This window comes from Rhizophagus irregularis, chromosome 5 (genome assembly GCF_026210795.1).
Source record: "Rhizophagus irregularis chromosome 5, complete sequence".
Taxonomy (NCBI): Eukaryota; Fungi; Glomeromycota; class Glomeromycetes; order Glomerales; family Glomeraceae; genus Rhizophagus; species Rhizophagus irregularis.
Window position 1 is genome coordinate 2,231,330 of NC_089433.1, and position 18,753 is coordinate 2,250,082.

An 18,753-nucleotide genomic window follows, 5' to 3' on the forward strand; every position below is an offset into this window, starting at 1 on the left:
AATCACTACAACTTTTTTCCCAAAAGTATATAAAGGAATAAGCACTGACTAATAAATTAAGTATATCAAATGTGGTTTTTTTCAAATAAAAAAATTTATATGATGGGTTTTAGCGATAACCGAACGAACAAGGTTGTGAACAGATACTGTTCACCATTTGCATCATTAAGAGGAATATGGCGATAACCTATATATATATATATATACATTTAAGTTGTGAACTAAACAAATACAGAAGTAGATCCTAGAACTTTACCTTGTTGTAAGCTAGCTACCGGGATACAATAATAGCCAATAAATTCATTTAATCTTACATCTTCATCCCATACGGTAAATCTTTGAGTTTAGCAAAAATAAAAATTAATTTTAATAATAATTTGTAAAATTTGTAATAGAATATAATATAATATTACCGTAAGAATACAAGTTCCAGGTATTCAAAATCGATGGTAAACGTCAAAGTTTCATTCCAAATTGGATTAAAACCATTATCAAGAACAGTTTTTGTTTTCTTTTTAATGACATCTGCGCCCGGCATCAATAATTCCACTTCAACGTAAGGATCAATAATCTCTTTAAACAAATCTTTAGGCCCAGTAAGTTGTTGGGCAGATATAATCTATTTAAGTATTTCATAATTATAATTTGCTTATTATATGGAACAATAAATAAATAATATGTTTTTTTTTACCTCAACTTCCAGAGTATATTGTGTTAAAGGATTTGTGGTAGTTGTAAGTTCGAAATTACGCATATTTTCAGGCTTAAGAACATATCCGCATCTACCATTAACGCTAAACATAGCTTGATTTATTTGCATACCGAGATCTGAATAAAAGTCCGTTAAAAAGTTTAATGATTATGAGATCTTGAATAATTCTAAAAGAAATAGCAACCAACCAAATGTCTGCCAATTCAAAGCAACCAGTTGACTTCCAACCATCCATTGATGTTGTGGTTCATAATTTGAAGAAGCTATACGATATCCTGATGGATAGATACGTGACAAATGTCGAGAATTATGTTGGATAAAAGACTGCTTATCTGTTTTGGTAAGTCGAGTTGCAACTCTCTCAGAAAATGAAGACATGTGGTAAAACTTAGAATTTCCTTTGTTAACTATTATTACAGCAAATTTTTTTTTTGATTAGTATTCTAGCGAAATAATGTAAATACAAAGTATTAAAAAATAAGTAATAACAATTCCTACGACTATTATCGAATCCTTTGAATTTGACAGCTGAACAATAAACTACTAAATCAGAGAGAGCTTTGGCAACTTTTGATTTGCCCTTTTTATGTTTTTTATCTGCGTTATCTTAAAAAGATTAGATAAATTAATAATTTAATCGAATGTTTTAATATAACACGATTATATTACCTTTTGATTCAACATCTGATTCTGGATCTGTGGCAGATTCTGTGTCAGTAGCAGAATCAAAAAGATCTTCCGCTGTACCATGTGGAAGATTTTTTCCCTATAAAAATCGAGATTTAGATTCCTTGAAAAAATTGAAAATATTTTAAAAAAAAAAGATTGGCTTTAACTTACCTTTAATAAAATTTTATACATCAAACTATCGGGGCTGGGCAGTTCTGATTCATCGTCCGAAAAAAATTTGGTAACAAGATGCTCGCCTAAAATCTCAGATAAAATTTTCGCCATGTGTTCTTGTTGTTCGATAGAGCAATGAACTTCAAGTGATAAAATTAACGGGTAAGGACTTGCTTTAAACGCATAAGTACGAATAGCAGAAATGGCATCTTGAAATAAAATTTTCGAAGTCCTGTTTTTAGAAAAAAATTTTAATCTTCGTTATATATGAAAGGAAATTTATAATGGACATTTTATAACGAACCAAGTATGACCATGTGTAACTATAGGTCCATCAGGCCCATCCCAACAATCGACTATTATTTTGAAATAGTAAAATTTTAATTAAAGAAGGATATTATAAAATTTTTATAGATAGTAATAACTAATTGAACATACTTTCAACACATCGACACCCTCGTTGTAAAACACGGATATAACCTTCTATGGAAGATTCTCCTGTCAATTGATGACCGAGAAGATACCTAATTTAAAAATAATTTAGTTTAATTGGTCAAAAATGGTTAAATACACAGTCGATAAATATACTAACATACGTATTATGAGAAGAATCGATAAAGTAATGACATAAAGGATGAGTCATATCCTGATAGAGTTTGGCATGATCTGAAGCAAAAACAGAATTATCGCTAGACATCAAAAAGCTATTAAATCCTTCCAAGCTCATTTCATTAAGGTCTTTATCACAGAATTTATAATAAAGGTTATCATAATCTTCCTTTAAATTACACTGTACAGAACTAAAATGGTAAGTCCAAAGCATCATTCATTTGTAGTTAAAGTAATTGTTCACATACCTTTTGTACAATCAATAGAAAATCTTTGAATTCTTGCAGAGTCAAGATATCTTTTTTAGTTTTTGCAAGAGACTCAAAAAGGTTATCTAATTCTGGTCGCTTCTTAATTATCTTTACAAATCGTTGAAAGTCGGTGAAATCAAGCCACCCATTATTTTGTGTATCGGCTTCCTATTAGATCAAAATCATTACGAATTTAATAAATATTATAAAAAGATGTACACGAAATATATATATATATGTGCATGTATTACTAACACCGAATTTTGCTTTTAAAGATTGCCTTGACATATTTATGTTCAGTTGACGACATAATCTAGAAACTTCATCAAATACTAATTTTGAATCCCCATCTTTATTAGCTTGTTTCCAATGCTGTTTCAGCCAAATGGACTGTCTTTTCCTTAAATGTCCTAATCCTCCTATCATATCTTTTCTATGTAGATATAATCTTTGCAGATTATCTACCCATTTATTGAATAAATCAGCAGTCTCAGCAAGAAGATGAAGTGATTTATATTTTCCTGCTTCAACATAAATTATTGTAAACCATCGATCTTCAAATTCTTTGCCGATCTTTGCATGAATACGAATATTACGGATCGCCTCCCCAATTCGAAGTTCCTTGATATTTTCAATATTGACTATAAAAAGATGATCTTATATAAGTAATTATGCAATTTAAAGTCTAATCAATATCAAGATGAAAATCGAAATACCTTTTCCAGATTTTTTCGAATCCCATAATATGCGACCTTGATCAACGTCAATTCTAAATGTTCGTCGCTGCTTCTTTTTTGCTGATACTTTATAAAGTATGGTACCCCGCGCGATACATGGATCTACTAAGATATCATCAGGGGAATGAAACTCAACAGGCGAAGAAGAAACAGGTATACTTCTAGAAAGGATATGCGGTTTGATCTTATTTATCTCTTTTTTGGCAGGTTCATTATCAATTGAAGTAATTATCTTGGTGCTAGTTATCTGAAGAGCATTATTATTAAATGTAGTATTAATGTTTGTAGACAGACTAGTGTTAACTTTACTACTATTTTTAACTTTTTCATCGGAAATTACTACGGACTTTCTATTCGAATCAGATGTAGTATTTTGTATAGATGAATTTCGATCATCTAACTCGCGATATGATGATTTATCTAATGGGAAAGTATAAGCATGGTGTAGAGTTGAAGCGGAAGAGATCAACGGCTGTGTATTCATTGAAAAATCAATATCCGAATGGGATCTCGTTAAATGTTGTGAATCCACAAAAGAATTTATTGTATCTTTACTTTGGATCATATCAGATGATGATGTATCAGCTGTCTTAGCAAAGTGATTAAAATTATTGATGGAGAGGTAGGTAAGGTTGAAAGAATCATCAGCATCTCCAGTTTCTGAATTGATAATTTTCGCTTTATTTTTCATCAAGTTGGTTACTTGACTAATATTTGAAACAACTTCATTATCTACCCTATTATTTTGACCAATAGTATGTGAAAAATTACTTCTCAATGAAGGTTCTTTACTTCCGCTTACGTTTGAATCTATTCTCGCGTCTGCGTGGTGAAAATTATTCTCAAACGCGTCAAGTTTAACAGATTGGCTAATAGATTTATCTCTAACTAGCGACTTGTTAGATTGCTCCATTTTGTGTAAATGTTCCAAAGTGTCCTTTTCCGGTTTAAAAGAAATTTCAGGTGTCTCCAAGTCTTGTTTACCGCCGGGAAAATCTGATTTTATATTAATAACTTTGTTATTAGACTTTTGTTTTTTTGAACACTTTTTCCGTAAGACCGAAACGGCCAACACGGCACAAGCAAACATGTTTCAAATGGGAAATATTGTGCATGAATGAAAAAAATGGTAAGTAATATATTCAAAACTCGATCGGCTTGAAATAAGGTAAATGTTAAAAATTAACAGAATATGTGAAGAACTTGTTGATAAAATCAAATCTGTGGCTATGTAATGAAAATACCGGCGATTTACCCGTTGAAACACCCATAGGTTTTGCACGAACAAAATTAACATTAACACCTACCGTAAACAAATAATTGCACAATTTAAGTGTATCGAACCGATACAAAAAAGAGGAGAAATGAAAAACATTGAGGTATAAAATAATCAATGGTTAATAAAATAAAAATAATTAATTGTTACTCAAAAAAATGCCATCCGTTGGGAAAATTATATATTTAGTCCACAAAGAGCTTTAGTGTTACGTGATGTTGTGTTGAGTTACAATCTCTATATATGACAGATAATCTGTCCTAAAGAAGAACCAGTTTCAAAATTTTTGATTATTGAGAATTATTAAAAAGGGTAATGTATCATATATAAAATAACTTATAATTGTATGATTGTATTACAAAAAATTAATTTATGAAATGTGATAGTAAAAACATAAAAAAGACAATGTATTTATTTCTATTACTTTCCAAACGGGTTATTATGAAAGGCAGTTCGGAGTTACTGACGATCAAATCATTGTATTTGATTCGTACAAGTTATTCAATTTAGTCTAGCGAGTTTAACTGGTAATTATTAAGATCGGCCATCAGAGTGCATGGCAAATTAAAAAAATATTTGGACGTTAAATAAAGGATAATCTGGGTATATATATAAAAAATAAGGTAAATAACCTTCGGCGCATGAATAACTGCGGGTAAAATTTACCATTTTAATTCTTATTAAACCGGAAATTTTTTAAAAAAAAAAATTCCGATAATCGACTGAATAGTTAAACCTTTATTTATTAAAATAACAGAAATTTTACGCAGTAAAATTAGAAAAAGTGTGGAAATGGAAAATTTTGAAGCTCTGAAATATCACCCTCTTCGTTAGTCCGTTTTTTTTTGTTTTGATTGGATCTGAATCTGATAAAAATGAATAGAGACTTTCTAAAAACTTTTAATAATATATAAAAATAATTGAGAGAAAAAAAAGATTGTTATCTCACATTAAAATTTGATGACTCAACATAATTTTAAAATTGTCTTACCTAATTCATTTAATGAAATAATTAAATGTATATTTGTTTCTTGCTGATAGAGCATCTATATAAAAAACAATTCATTAATTTGGAATTTGTTGGTTATGGGAGATTTTTGAATTTAAAAGTCTGCTAGTATAAACTTCTCAGATATATTTCATTCCTTTCTGATTTATAAGTTCATTATCAGATACTCTATCATGATACTATTTTTTATTATTTGATATAATTCTAAAGCAGTCTTTCTATCTCCTGCTTTAGCCATTCAACAACTAATGAGAAATATCGTTATAAAGAATTTCTTCTAATAAAAATTCATTTTGCATATTGATATCTACGCAAAACTTTTAGAAGTCCAGTTAATAAATCGTAAATCTTGAATATATATTATTAAATTGTTAAAAAATTTCTTAAATATTCAGGTATGCAATATTTTAAAGCCTTAATATTATCCCAATACCGGATCTTAAGTCATTCCAATAAATAATGAAGATTAAATCTAATACAAATTATTAAAAGGGAAATTAATTACAAATAAAAATTGGATTAATATAGAGTAAATTATTTTAATTACCTCATTTAAAAAATTTATACTTATATTAAGTATTATTTAACTTCTTTAATAACATTCTGTACCATCTTCGATTTTTAATATAATATACCCTTCAGGTAAATCGGCTGAATAAATTTCACCAAACACCACTTTTGATAATAGAAGTAACATTTTTAAAAATTCCAAAAGGTATCCACTCTATTATGTTGTCATTTTTTTGTATTAAATTATCAATATTTTCATTTTCACTAGTCCAAATTTTAATTTTTCCATAAATCTTTTAACATTATAGGGTTGACATCAATACCCTCCTGCGCATGGTTCATTTCATTCTCCATATATCTCATATGAATTTCTTTTTCTAAACCCATAAAAATTACTTCTTTGCTGTCTGTTCCGATTTAACTGAGGAAATTGTTACATGAGACAAAATAAAAAATAGGGTAAGCTATTTGAAATTATACCATGGTTATACACTAACTGCTAATACCAGTAAAAAAATTTTAATTCCTTTTTATCAAATCAATGTGCACAAGTATAAATTATAAATTTTGAATTTTCTACACGTGAAATATAACCAATCAAATATCCCTCATTATAACGAATAAGCCAATTAAATTTTTTAAATTCTTCGCTAATCATGTAACGAATTTGAGGAGGGTTCGTTGTATCAAAAGCTGAAAATTGTCTAATTATTAAAATACTATGGTGATTTTTACATATTTTAGAAAATAAAAAACTAATTTTTTTTATTATTTTCACTTACTTCCCAGTTCCCATCTATATATACATATATTTTTTTTTTATATAATTTTTTACTTTATATAAGCTTGTATATAATATCTATATCCATTAAAATTAAATATAGCTTTTAAACTTTATTATTATTTTATTACTCAAAATAATTAATAAATATTTCCAATAAATCAATGGCTTAATACAATGCAATAATAATTTTATTATAAATTATTGAAAATTGCTAAATATCACCAGTAGTAACTATTACCAGTCTAAAAAATTTTAATTTATATTTTTATATATAATTTTATAAGAGAAAAAAGATTTTCTAAGTTTAAAAATGCAATATTTTGACTAAAATACTGATTTAAGCAACACATTTTTTTTAACTTTATTATATAAAAATAAGGTTTTCTTATATTAAAAAGGTTGTTATTTAAGCATTTTTTAAGAAAAACATAAAAATTTGATTTTGTAAGTAAATTACTTAAAAAAAAATTCTTTTTATTAAAAATTTTCAAATTTTAATGTATTTAGAATAATCTAATAGTAATTATTTTACATATTTGTTATTTAAATTATCTAAATTTTTAATAAATAAATTTAATTCTAACTGAAATTATTAATTTTAATTAGAATTAAATGATAACAATTAGGGTACTGCCAGATATTACTTAATATTTTAGGAGGAGGAAAGGTAACTAAAGATCTTAGATTACATATAATATTATATAAGGAATTATATATATAACATATTTTACCTAGGGGGGTAAACTCTTATACTAAAGTGATATTAGGTAATATCTGACAGTGCTCTTATCAGTAGTAATAATTATTATTAGTAAACTTTAGCAATATCTTAAATTATTTATATTATAAAATTATATATAAAAAGATATACACTTTTGCAATTTGATATATTTATATAAATAAAATCAATAAACTAATTTTTTTATCATTTTATTAGTTGTATAAAGCAGCTACTGAAAGAAATAAATTAAAAGATGTATTTGTTATATTTATAGATTTATATAAAACTGATTAATTAGTATTTATAAATGAATTTTTTAAAGATAAGTATACAACAATATCAAATACATTTGTATAGTTATTTTAAAGTAAAAATATAATTGCTATAGGACTGCTATAGATATTATAAAAGTAATTATATAAAATAAAGATTTAAGAATTTGTTATTTTGCAAGTAGTAACTATATTATTTTATAAATTTTACTATGTTTAACATTTATATCTTTTATTATTATTATTATTATATCCAAAAAGAATAGTGCTTCTTAGGGTAGTGATATTTATTACATAATATTTTAGGGGGTGGGAGGGTATTTGAAGATTATATAACATATAAGTGTAATGTAAGATTTTTCATATTATATGGGGGTGGGTGGATATAAGCTTATAGTGAATGAATATTACGTAATAAATGTCATCGCCCTTATTAAACCATATAAAAAATCATTTAAAAAAAAAAAAATATTGCTTCTTTTTTTTTTTTTTTAAAACTTTATTATAGATGCGATCATGTCATATTATAATCGTCTTACTTACATATATAAACTTACAAAATATAAGATAAACAAATACGTATAAGAATTAAACATTATGAAACAAGACTACTTTTCATAAAGAACAAGTCGACACGTATTTCAAACGATCACATCATTGTTAAAAACCATGATGCGACCTTAAATTCAAAGGCGACTGTCATGATCTACCTAAAAATTTGCCCAATGACCACCACGATGGAATGCCAAATCATTCCATTTATTCCAATTACTTTCTAACATATTACAGCCAAGTCAACATTTTTAACACCCACTTCAGTGCGTTTACTATGTGACTTAGCTTTTTTATCTTTAACGCTAATACCGCATCACTTTTCTTCCTTTATTTGTAACTCGTTCCTTGGTTCCCAAATAAGCACTTTGAATTCTAATAAAACTCTCCCAGTTATTTGTTTCAGTACCTTATACAACAATTTTTCTTCAGTTATTTTATAGCACCTTAATAATTCTATTAACTGACAACTAACTTGATTTTTCATTAAAAATGTAAAATCATATAAGTGTCCAATATCCCACATACCAAGCTCATTAATTTTAACTTTTAATTCTTGTATATCTATATCATCTCTTGAATACTCCTGTATAATTGTAGCTAAAAAATTTTTTAATCGTTTACACGTTATAAATAACGTGCATATATGATTCTTTCTTTATTAAAAAAGCTGTATGTACATACTATCGAATACAGAATGATAAAATAATGCTTCTTATTTAAAGGAAAATCACAAAAATCAGACTTATGCTAAATAAATTGCATCTTATTTATTAGCAAATATACTCTATGAATTATAACATTTATGTTTAAATATTATATTTAATAAATATAACTATTATATATAAATAAATTCTTTTCTAAATAAAAATAGTATTTTAGTTCTTAATAATATTAAAATATATTATAATCAAAAACTTCTCAATTATTTAAACATTTTTAAAGTAAAAGTTAGAATTTTTACCACTAATTAAAACGGTCTATTTTGCAATTATACAATTATAAGTATATATTATCACATTGTTTTTGTACAAGTTTATTATTTTTGAATTTTTTTTTTGTAGTTTCGTGTTTTTTCAGGTTTTTTTTTAAATATCATCTGTATGTGACGATCACATATCTTTTATTTTATAACACTTACCTATTATTGTATTAATGATATTAATGATAATCATATGATCTCTTAATTAACCATATGATGATCATTTTCATATGAGTTAATATACGTATTTGGTTTAATAATTTTGATGATAATCATGGCTTAGCTAAATATGAATTAACCACGTTATATTTATGCAAAAATGCGGAGTTAAAAACATTTTTTTCCCATCGCTATTTTTTTATTGTTAAAATTTTTATTTTGGTTTCTAATTATAGCTGAAGAACAAGAATAAGTGCAAGAGCGAAAAGCGAAAGCAAGAGGATAACTTTGATACTTTTCCATGTGATTCCTTTTTAGAAGAATCAATTATTGATTATGATGATGAGGATTATGAGAAAAGTGACAGTGAAATAGTAGCAGAAATGGCTGAAATTCAAATTACTGAAACTGAAACTGAAATTTCTAACACTAGTTCCAAAGAATTGAGGAGTGCTCGAGTTTGGAAGCATTTTGAAAAACAGACAATTGAAGAGGAAAATGAAACAACTGAAACTTTTATTTTATGTAAAATTTGTGAAGGCCATTTCTCCGCAAAAAATTCTACCACAACTCTTGAACGTCATTTAAAATCAAAACATCCTAATGTATATAATAACTTAGAACAAGAAGAAACTAGGACAATACCTTGGACAGCTGAAACACATAAAGAGAAACATAAGCTTTTTGTCAATTGGATTATTACTGACCAACAACCATTTACAATTGTTGAGAATCAGAATTTTAAAAAATTTATAGCATCTATTCAACCAAGGCATAAAATACCATCTCGACATACATTAAAAGATATGATAATGAATAAGTTCAAAAATGCACAGATTCAAATAAATAACTACCTTCAACTCTCAACCTCTAAGATTTCATTAACAATGGACATTATCACGAAGTTAAACTAAGCATTTACCAACCATTTATTAAATGCTTTAAGAATATTTAATTTAAGTGCTTATTAAACAAGTTTCAACGCAGCTTGTATTCGATAAGCATTATTTTTTTATTGCTAATTGATTAATAGAAATTAATATACAGTCAGACCCCCATACAGTCACACCCTATACAGTCATACCTCTTTATAAGAACTCGATTTTGAGAAACGGTTTTAAATACTATCAAATTACCCCTTTATAATCACAATTTGACTATAATCACTATCACCGCATAATCCCAAACGGATATATCATTTCTATTAGTGATTAGACCTCTATTAGTCACATCATAATTTCGGCCAAAAAGCAATTTCGCCCAGAATTACGAAACATATAATTTTTTCTTTCCTTTTTAGGAATTAATGTTACACGACATTCCAACACAAAATCGGCAAAAAAAAATTTTGTGGAACGGCTATCACCAAAAAAGGAAATATCCGTAGTGATCACATAATTTTATAAATTATAATTTACTAATTTCGGCCAAAATTAAGATATAGTACCTGTATATAAGCACACCCCTATACAATCACTGATTTTATGGGAACCAATTAGGTGACTATATGGGGGTCTGACTGTAATTAAATTACTTAAATTAATTATATAATAAACACCATTTTAGTATTGATATTTTATTACGGCATAATTTATATTTTATTATTATATTTTATACATTTTTCTATTATATTACATATAATATATAGTATCTTTATATTATGACTAATTTACTTTTTCAGACCTTACTACTATTTAAATTAGAAATTTGCGAAATTCCATATATAATAGGATATTATATTCAGTAACAGCCAAAAAGAAACAAAATTAAATAATGCATTCTCTGGTTGTAGCAGAAAGTGCGGTATAAAAAAACTGAAGGCAGAACAGACCACCACAAGCCACAGATCATCACTACATATAGAGACCAGGTCGTCTAAAAAAAAGAAAAATTGAAACGTTAATAAAAACGTTCCGCTAAAAGAAATATATTCAAAAAAAATTCTCCTTACCAAAATTCTACGCGTCCAAAGATCTGAGCGTCTAGAAAAAAGATAAATCAAAGCGTTAATAAAGCATTTCGTTAAAAAGAAATAAATCAAAGAAAAATTCTAATACCAATTAAAATCTACGCATCCAATAATCTGATCGCCTAAAAAAAGAAGGATTGAAATGTCAGTGAGAACATTTTGCTAAAAGAAATAAATTCAAAAAAATATTTTTGATTTTTCCTACCGATATTCCATACCAAAAGCCCGACCATCTAAATAAAAAAATTGAAACGTTAAAAACGCTTCATTCATTTCGTTTAAACAAATAATAAAGTAAAATAATAGCCCACCAAATCTAACATGTTCAGACCTGAAGAGCAAACTGACTAAAAAAAAGAAAGAAATGAATATGATTAGTAATCTTTGTTAAAAGAAATAAATTAAATATAAAAAAACTTACGAATTCGTGCCTAGGAAATTTTGAAGTTGACTAAAAAAAGAATAATAAATAAAGCGTTAATAAACATTTTGTTAAAATAAATAAAAGAAAAAGTTACTTACCGAAATTTCACATCCAAAGAAGACTCGCCTAAAAAAAAATAAAAAAACGAAATTGTTAGATTAACATTTCGTTATAATAAAAAAATTTAAGAAACAAAAATATATACCGTAATCCGCGTGTTCAAAGACTTAAAAAAAAAGAAGCTGTCTAAAAAAGAGAAAGAAAACGAAACATTAGTAAATGTTTCATTAAAGAATAATTAAAAAATAGCCCCTCTCCTACCAAATTCAAGTATTCAAAAATCCAAGCCGTCCAAACTCCAGAAACCAGAAAGATCCGCCTAAAAAAGAAAAAGAAACGAACTGTTAGTATGGTTCGTTAAAAACAAAAAAATTAGTAAAAAAAAATTAAGACTTACCGAATTCCCAAGCCATCATCAATTTATTTTATTTTTAGTTAAGCTAAAAAAGAAAAAAAAGCGAATTGTTAATAACAGTTTGTTAAAGTAGTTAAATTAAGAAAAATAAAAAAAACGTACTTAAGACTCACGTATCAAAGAAACCAAGAGTCTAAGTGAAGTTGTCCCTAAAGAAAAAGAAAAGAAATGTTAGTGATATTCCCAAAATACACAATTCCAACTCCTTCAATTTACAACTTACCTTTCATCAAGTTTTCTAGCCGAAGTCTGAGTCCAGGTGTTGTCTCTATAGAAAAGAATGAAATGAACATTAGCATTAGTAACATTCTTAAATAAAAGAAAAAGTTCCAGCTTCACACATCCCTTCCCATAAAGTTCTTTGCCGAAATCCAAGCTCAGGAAAAAGGAAGAAATAGTAAAGTTTCATAATGAAACTTACCATTATTGAGATTTAATATTACTGCCCGATATTTCAAAAAAAACCTACAAAAAAAAAATAGCAAAAGAAACGTTATTTAGCGTTTCTATTGAAAAAAAAGGAAAAAATGATAAGTTTCACTATGAAACTTACCATTACACTTTACAGAAATCCCGCGTCCAAAAAATTATTTCTTGAACTTACACTGGTTTAACATTTTCTTTACCGGTTAGACTATTTTTTTGTAGGTTTCAGTTTTAACTAGTTTCGAAGTGGTTTTCTACAAAATAATAAAAATGAAGTAAACGAAATCTAATAAAAAAAACAAAATTAGAACCAAAGAAATGAAAAACGATAATAAAAAAAATCAATCAACTTACCAACCAGGAACATTCCTAAAGAAAAAAATTGATTAACTTTTGTCATTTCACTTGAACATGAAAGGTTTTATAAAAATGTTTTTTTTTACAATTTCATTGAATTAGCTTTTAGCTTTTTAACATTTTATACGTGATAGTAAATTTTTCTAACGAATTTCTATATAAAAAAGATTATCAATTGATCAGATCGATAATCATAATTGATACTGGAACTAAAAAAAAAAATAAAATTTTTTTAGTTTAAATAGACCAAATAGACCAAAATTGTATATATATAGTATATATATATATTGAATATGATAAATGTTAGAACTATATGTATATCATATGATATACTACAGCGAAATATCAAAACAGTTTTGCAGGTTTTGACAGTTTTGCAGTTTCGCATTTTATGATTTTACGAAACTAATTTTGGTAGTTTTGCATATATTACACTGCAAAACCCCTACATTTTTAGTTTAAAAAAAGAATTTTTGGTTTTTTTTATAGGTGATTTTAACTTTTAAACAGAAGGGGAAAGGATAAAAAAAAGGAAAGAACAAAGGAAAAAAATAAAGGAAATGGAAATGGAGAGAGTGAAAGGAAGGAAGAAAAATGGGAAAGTGAGAGAGAGGAAAGGAAAAATAGAAGAGTGAAAAAAGTGAAGCTTCGTTGAAAAAAAAATTTGTAAAAAAAAGATTAATCTATATCACGTGATACGCGTAATACTAATTTTGGGACATGATTTTTTTTTAACAAGTTTATATTATTACATCAAAGATAAGCCCCTAAGACTTAATATAAAAATAACAAAATCTAAATGTTTATATTCTATGTTTTTTTAATAATAAATTCAAATGTTTAATTGATATTTTTTTTTTCATAGCAATTAATAAGTATTAATTTAAAATATTTTTTAAGTGTTTTGTTAAAGTAGCAATTATGAAGTATTTAATAATTAATATTTAATTTGTAATTTATTACAATGATAAATAAATGCTTATTTTAAATACAAATAGATGTTCATGAAACATTAAGCATTCAGTAAATATAAAATTTAAGCATTTATTAAATAATTTGTGTTTGATGAATACAAGTCTAACATTTGATCAACTTCGTGATGATGTGGTCTACAATTACCTCATTAGGAATTTTAGCAGTAACAATTCATTTTATAAAAGATGATTGGCAATTTGATCACTTTGTATTAGATGTATTGTATGTTCCTTCACCTCATACTGCTTCAGTAATTAAAGATTCAGTTGTTGAAATTATTTCAGAATTAAATATTGCAAATCGATTAATTGGAATTACCAGTGATAATGAAGCAAAGATGTTAGCTGCAACTCGACAAATTAAAAAAACTCTTAATTTATCAGAATTTCGCCATTATCGCTGTGCAGCACATGTGTTGAATCTGGCTGTTGAGGCAGCACTTAATACAAGTATCGTTCCAAATTGTGTTAAAAAGTTACGTGCATTTATTAGTACAGTGAGAAATTCACCAAAGCAGATGGATAAGTTAAAGGAATATTTTCAAATTGAAAAAATTAAATTTAAAGCACCGCTTCCAGATTGTGCTACGAGATGGAACTATACTTTCTATATGATAGATCGAGCATTAGAAATTAAGCCTCTTTTGACTCATTTAATACCAAATTTTTCATCATTATCAAATAATTGGCCAAGTGAGGAAGAGTGGAATGTACTCACTATTCTAGCAGATTTATTAGCTCCTTTTGCATCAGTAACAAAGGTGATATCTGCTTCTAATTACCCAACTATTGGTGAAGTTAAATTACTTTTTGAAGGTATTAGAGTTCATTTAAATTATCCTCGAGGTGAAGATTTTATTTTACAAAACCAAATAGATGAAATGAAACATGTTTTTACAAATTATTTTGATGAAATAAATGAGGCATTACATGTTCCAGCTTTTTTTGATCCTCGCTATAAAAAATTAGCATATAGTAATATGTCTCAAAATGATATTCTTGAACCAATTTGTAGAGCAATGGCCAATTATGAAGAGTCAACTGATGATACTTCTATACCATATCAACCTATTCAGACTTCACAACGTCAGCTAATAAATTTATCTCCAACTGAAACACGAAATTTTTTTCGCAATTTGTTAATGCCAGATCAAACTCCACTGCCTATTTCAAATGAATTGGAATTTTATTTTAATTCCAATTCGCCAGGTGATGAAATAGTTCCTTTAGAATGGTGGAAAAACCATACTATGGAATACCCAATATTATCAAGAATGGCGCAAGATTACTTAGCAATAATGCCAACTTCTGTTCCTTGTGAACAGTTTTTTTCAATTGCAGGAAAACAATTTAGTCAAACATGTAACAGAATTGATGCTAGTACAGCACGAGCATGCTTATGCTTAAAGTCTTGATTAGAACAAAGGAAAATTGAATAAATATTAAAGACTTTTTATTTTATTCTTTTATGTAATTTTTACAATTTTCTTTTTATTCTTTTTAAAATCATGTGTATTTATTATTAAATTGATTATTAAAATTACAAAATTAACATTTATACAAAAACATGATTGCAAATAAATTATTAAATTTCAAAGTGAATTAAAATATTTTAAAAAAGCTGCTAATGAAAAGAAATGAAAAAATATTATTAATAATAATTAGTGTCCATTTATAAAATGAAACCCATTCTTAAAAAAAGTGAAGTATTAAATTGAAAAATCCTCCTTTACACATAAACATAAATGAGTGAAATAAGTTAATGAAAATATGTCAAATTCGTTACTTTTGTTTCTTTTTTTAAGAGTTTTATATATAAAATGCTTGGAAGAAGGCTATCTTTTTTTTTGGATTTTTCAATAGGCGTGTAAGTGGGAAAAATGATTGTTTTGGTAATTTTGGCCGGCATTACGACATTAAGAAATTATAGTAAGAATTTGACAATCATGATGTAGATCAATTTATTTATCGTTTTGTGAGTTAGTTTTTATAAAGATCATCATTAGATTATTAGATTAATAACGTTATTATTATAAAAATCACTTATATATATAAAGACTGATACAAAGACTGGGTCAGTCTCAGGACCGGTCCTACTGCGTCAAGTAAAAATGAAAGACCGCGGTCCGGTCCTACAAGTCCTACACTGGTAAAAAAATGATTTATCCTACACATATCTTACACATATTGGGTACTCAAAATGTAGAAAATCATACACAAATAATACACATATCATACACATATCGGGTACTAATATATATATCATACATATATCAGGTACCTGATAGGTATACTATATATATAAGTACCCGATATGTGTATGATATGTGTATTATTTGTGTATGATTTTCTACATTTTGAGTACCCGATATATGTAAGATATGTGTAGGATATGTGTAGGATAAACCATTTTTTTACCAATGCTTAGGACTGACCGATGCAGGGAGGAAGTAGGACCGGTAGGACCGATGACCATCTTTACATTGTTATCTTCTCCTTTTTATTTCCTTATTGTTATTCTCCTTCTTTTTTAATTTTTCCTCTTTCTTTTTGCCTTTTCATTAGTTTTCCTTTTTTATACCTTTTTTTTCGTTTCTTTTGTCTTCTTTTCCTTTTTGCCTTCTGATTTTTTTTTCCTTTCTTTTTTGCTTCTCTTTGTTTTTTCCTTTTTTTTTGTTCTTTTTGTTTTACTCCTTTCTTCATTATTATTTTTCTCACTTTTCACCTTTTCGTTATTATTTTTTTCTTTTCATTTTTCCATCATTTTTCCCTTTTTTTTATTTTCTTTCATTCTTTTCATTTCTTTTTACTTTTTTTTATCCTTTTCAATCCATCTTTACATTTTTTGTTTTCTTTTCACCCTTTTCATTCTTTTTAATCATTTCTTTATTTTTTATGTTACTTTATTCCTTGCTTTATAATTTTTTTTATTTAGATTTCTCATCTTACTGTTAAAAAATGAACATTTTTAATTAATAAAATATGTAAACTCTTAAATTAATAAATTGTTTTAAGGCGATTTCTATTTGTACACGTAGTGTGTGGACACGTATCACGTGACTTAATATATTTTATATCATGTGACTTTAAACTGCGATCAATTTTTATTATGTAAAATCAATTAACCAATTACAATAAAATGCGCCTAAATAAATGCGCGCCTAAATAAATGCGCCTAAATGTTAATTAACATTTTGACATGTCTTCGCGTAATGCCCATACTGCTTACATTTACTGCACTTTTGACCTTTTGTATCATTTGTAAAGTCTTCTACAATATTTGAAGTATTGTTGTCTTCTATTACATTACTATTGCTAACATCTTTTAGAACCCATTTTTCTCTATTTAAAACTTTTCAATGCTTGATATTAGCCTTTTCGGTGGCCGACCCTTATGCTTAATAACAACGGGATTAATAACATCAGTAAAGTTTTCCGGTTCCAGTCCGCTCTTTACATCATAAATAAAGGCCTTGAAAATATTTAACAATTCTTGTTGCTTATCACTTTTAAGGGCACAGTCAATAGCCTTTTTCGATAATCCAGCCAATTCTGCGTACATAGCTTTAGGCGAGTTTACGGCTGGTTGGGATGGTTGAGAGCCGTGTGAATCAATCTGAATAGAAAAGAAATGTTGGAAAGTGATAGGATTTTTGAATGGTATGTTATCTTCCGATTGTATCTTATCACATACTGGGATAAAAGAATATTGTTGTAGGAGATCGTTCGGTTCAACATCAGGATTTATATACCATCGATTCGGAATCATACATATGTGGAAGGTGGCGAATCTAGAGTAGGTACCAACACAGAAAAAGTGCCGACATACCAATCCCTTATTAATTAAAAGAAGATAAGTGCATAAATGCGTGCCTTCATTGAGTAGAATTACGTAATGTCTGATTCTCCGTATGCCGGTCGCTCGTACGTTCCATACTTCGAGGATTGCTTCCATCGGTATAGTTGAAACCAACGATCGCAAAAGGATTTGTCTTGTATCTTGCTCTTGTTCTCTGATTCTTATACTTATTTCTTCATTATCGGTTTCTATCTATAATCGTAGGAAACGTAGAAATCGATCAAAAACAATGAGATTAGTAGATCCAAATTTTGTAACTTGCCCTTCGCAAGGTTATATCCTATCTCGAATAAATTTCGAAATGATTATCTACCTCCATCAAATGACGCCAATCCGTGATCTGACTAATATCATAACACACAGATTGATTCATTTGACTTCTTTATTTCCCGAGCATTGTTGGAGTTAAAAATTCTTTGATAATAACATCCACTTGATTGAAGAATCTGGTATTCAGCATCGGCATACCAACCGTTGGTAAGGCATCTCGTTCAATTTCGAATTGCTCGAAATGTTCGTCATTCTTAACGTGATCATTAATACTAACCAACAGATTGCATAACGATGTAGAACGATCTACTTTGCCGTGCATATGACTATTTATAGATTCAATTCGCTGTGTGCTTTGAGCACTGGCGGTAAATCTGTTACGAATCCAAGGTACCGCCCACGAATTCTTAGTACTATACAGGGTATCAGTCAAGTACTTAACCGCTACTGGATATTGTTTAACTAATTGTTTCCATCGAAGTTCGAATAATTCTTCGCAAAGAGAATTCCAACATACATAAAATTTACGATGGAATTCCTTGAACTGACTACCTAGATTTCCTTTAAGCTTTTTCCGAAGGT

The 18,753-nt window shown here is 27.5% G+C and overlaps 3 protein-coding genes across 3 annotated transcripts; all 3 read right to left on the reverse strand.

The window, feature by feature from the left end:
• Positions 1 to 95: 95 nt before the first annotated feature.
• On the reverse strand, positions 96 to 4,242 carry OCT59_025014 (uncharacterized protein; the record flags this gene model as incomplete). The annotated part of the gene is made up of 14 exons (XM_066135633.1): positions 96 to 187; positions 257 to 336; positions 414 to 619; positions 692 to 828; positions 901 to 1,119; positions 1,211 to 1,309; positions 1,382 to 1,478; positions 1,553 to 1,787; positions 1,860 to 1,911; positions 1,994 to 2,079; positions 2,152 to 2,345; positions 2,413 to 2,583; positions 2,671 to 3,056; positions 3,132 to 4,242. The coding sequence occupies 14 exons, from the start codon at positions 4,240 to 4,242 to the stop codon at positions 96 to 98; spliced, it is 3,165 nt and encodes a 1,054-aa protein (XP_065991815.1).
• A 6,745-nt stretch (positions 4,243 to 10,987) lies between these two features.
• Positions 10,988 to 12,286, reverse strand: OCT59_025015 (uncharacterized protein; the record flags this gene model as incomplete). The annotated part of the gene is made up of 9 exons (XM_066135642.1): positions 10,988 to 11,292; positions 11,369 to 11,399; positions 11,475 to 11,508; positions 11,592 to 11,619; positions 11,698 to 11,733; positions 11,808 to 11,837; positions 11,909 to 11,936; positions 12,177 to 12,189; positions 12,268 to 12,286. Coding segments are annotated over 8 exons (189 nt in total). The 3' UTR covers positions 10,988 to 11,292; positions 11,369 to 11,398.
• Positions 12,287 to 12,387: 101 nt separating this feature from the next.
• Positions 12,388 to 13,078, reverse strand: OCT59_025016 (uncharacterized protein; the record flags this gene model as incomplete). The annotated part of the gene is made up of 6 exons (XM_066135645.1): positions 12,388 to 12,434; positions 12,509 to 12,553; positions 12,707 to 12,750; positions 12,890 to 12,919; positions 12,970 to 12,997; positions 13,066 to 13,078. 6 exons carry the CDS (start codon positions 13,076 to 13,078, stop codon positions 12,388 to 12,390), a joined length of 207 nt encoding a protein of 68 aa, XP_065991817.1.
• Between the last annotated feature and the right edge of the window lie 5,675 nt (positions 13,079 to 18,753).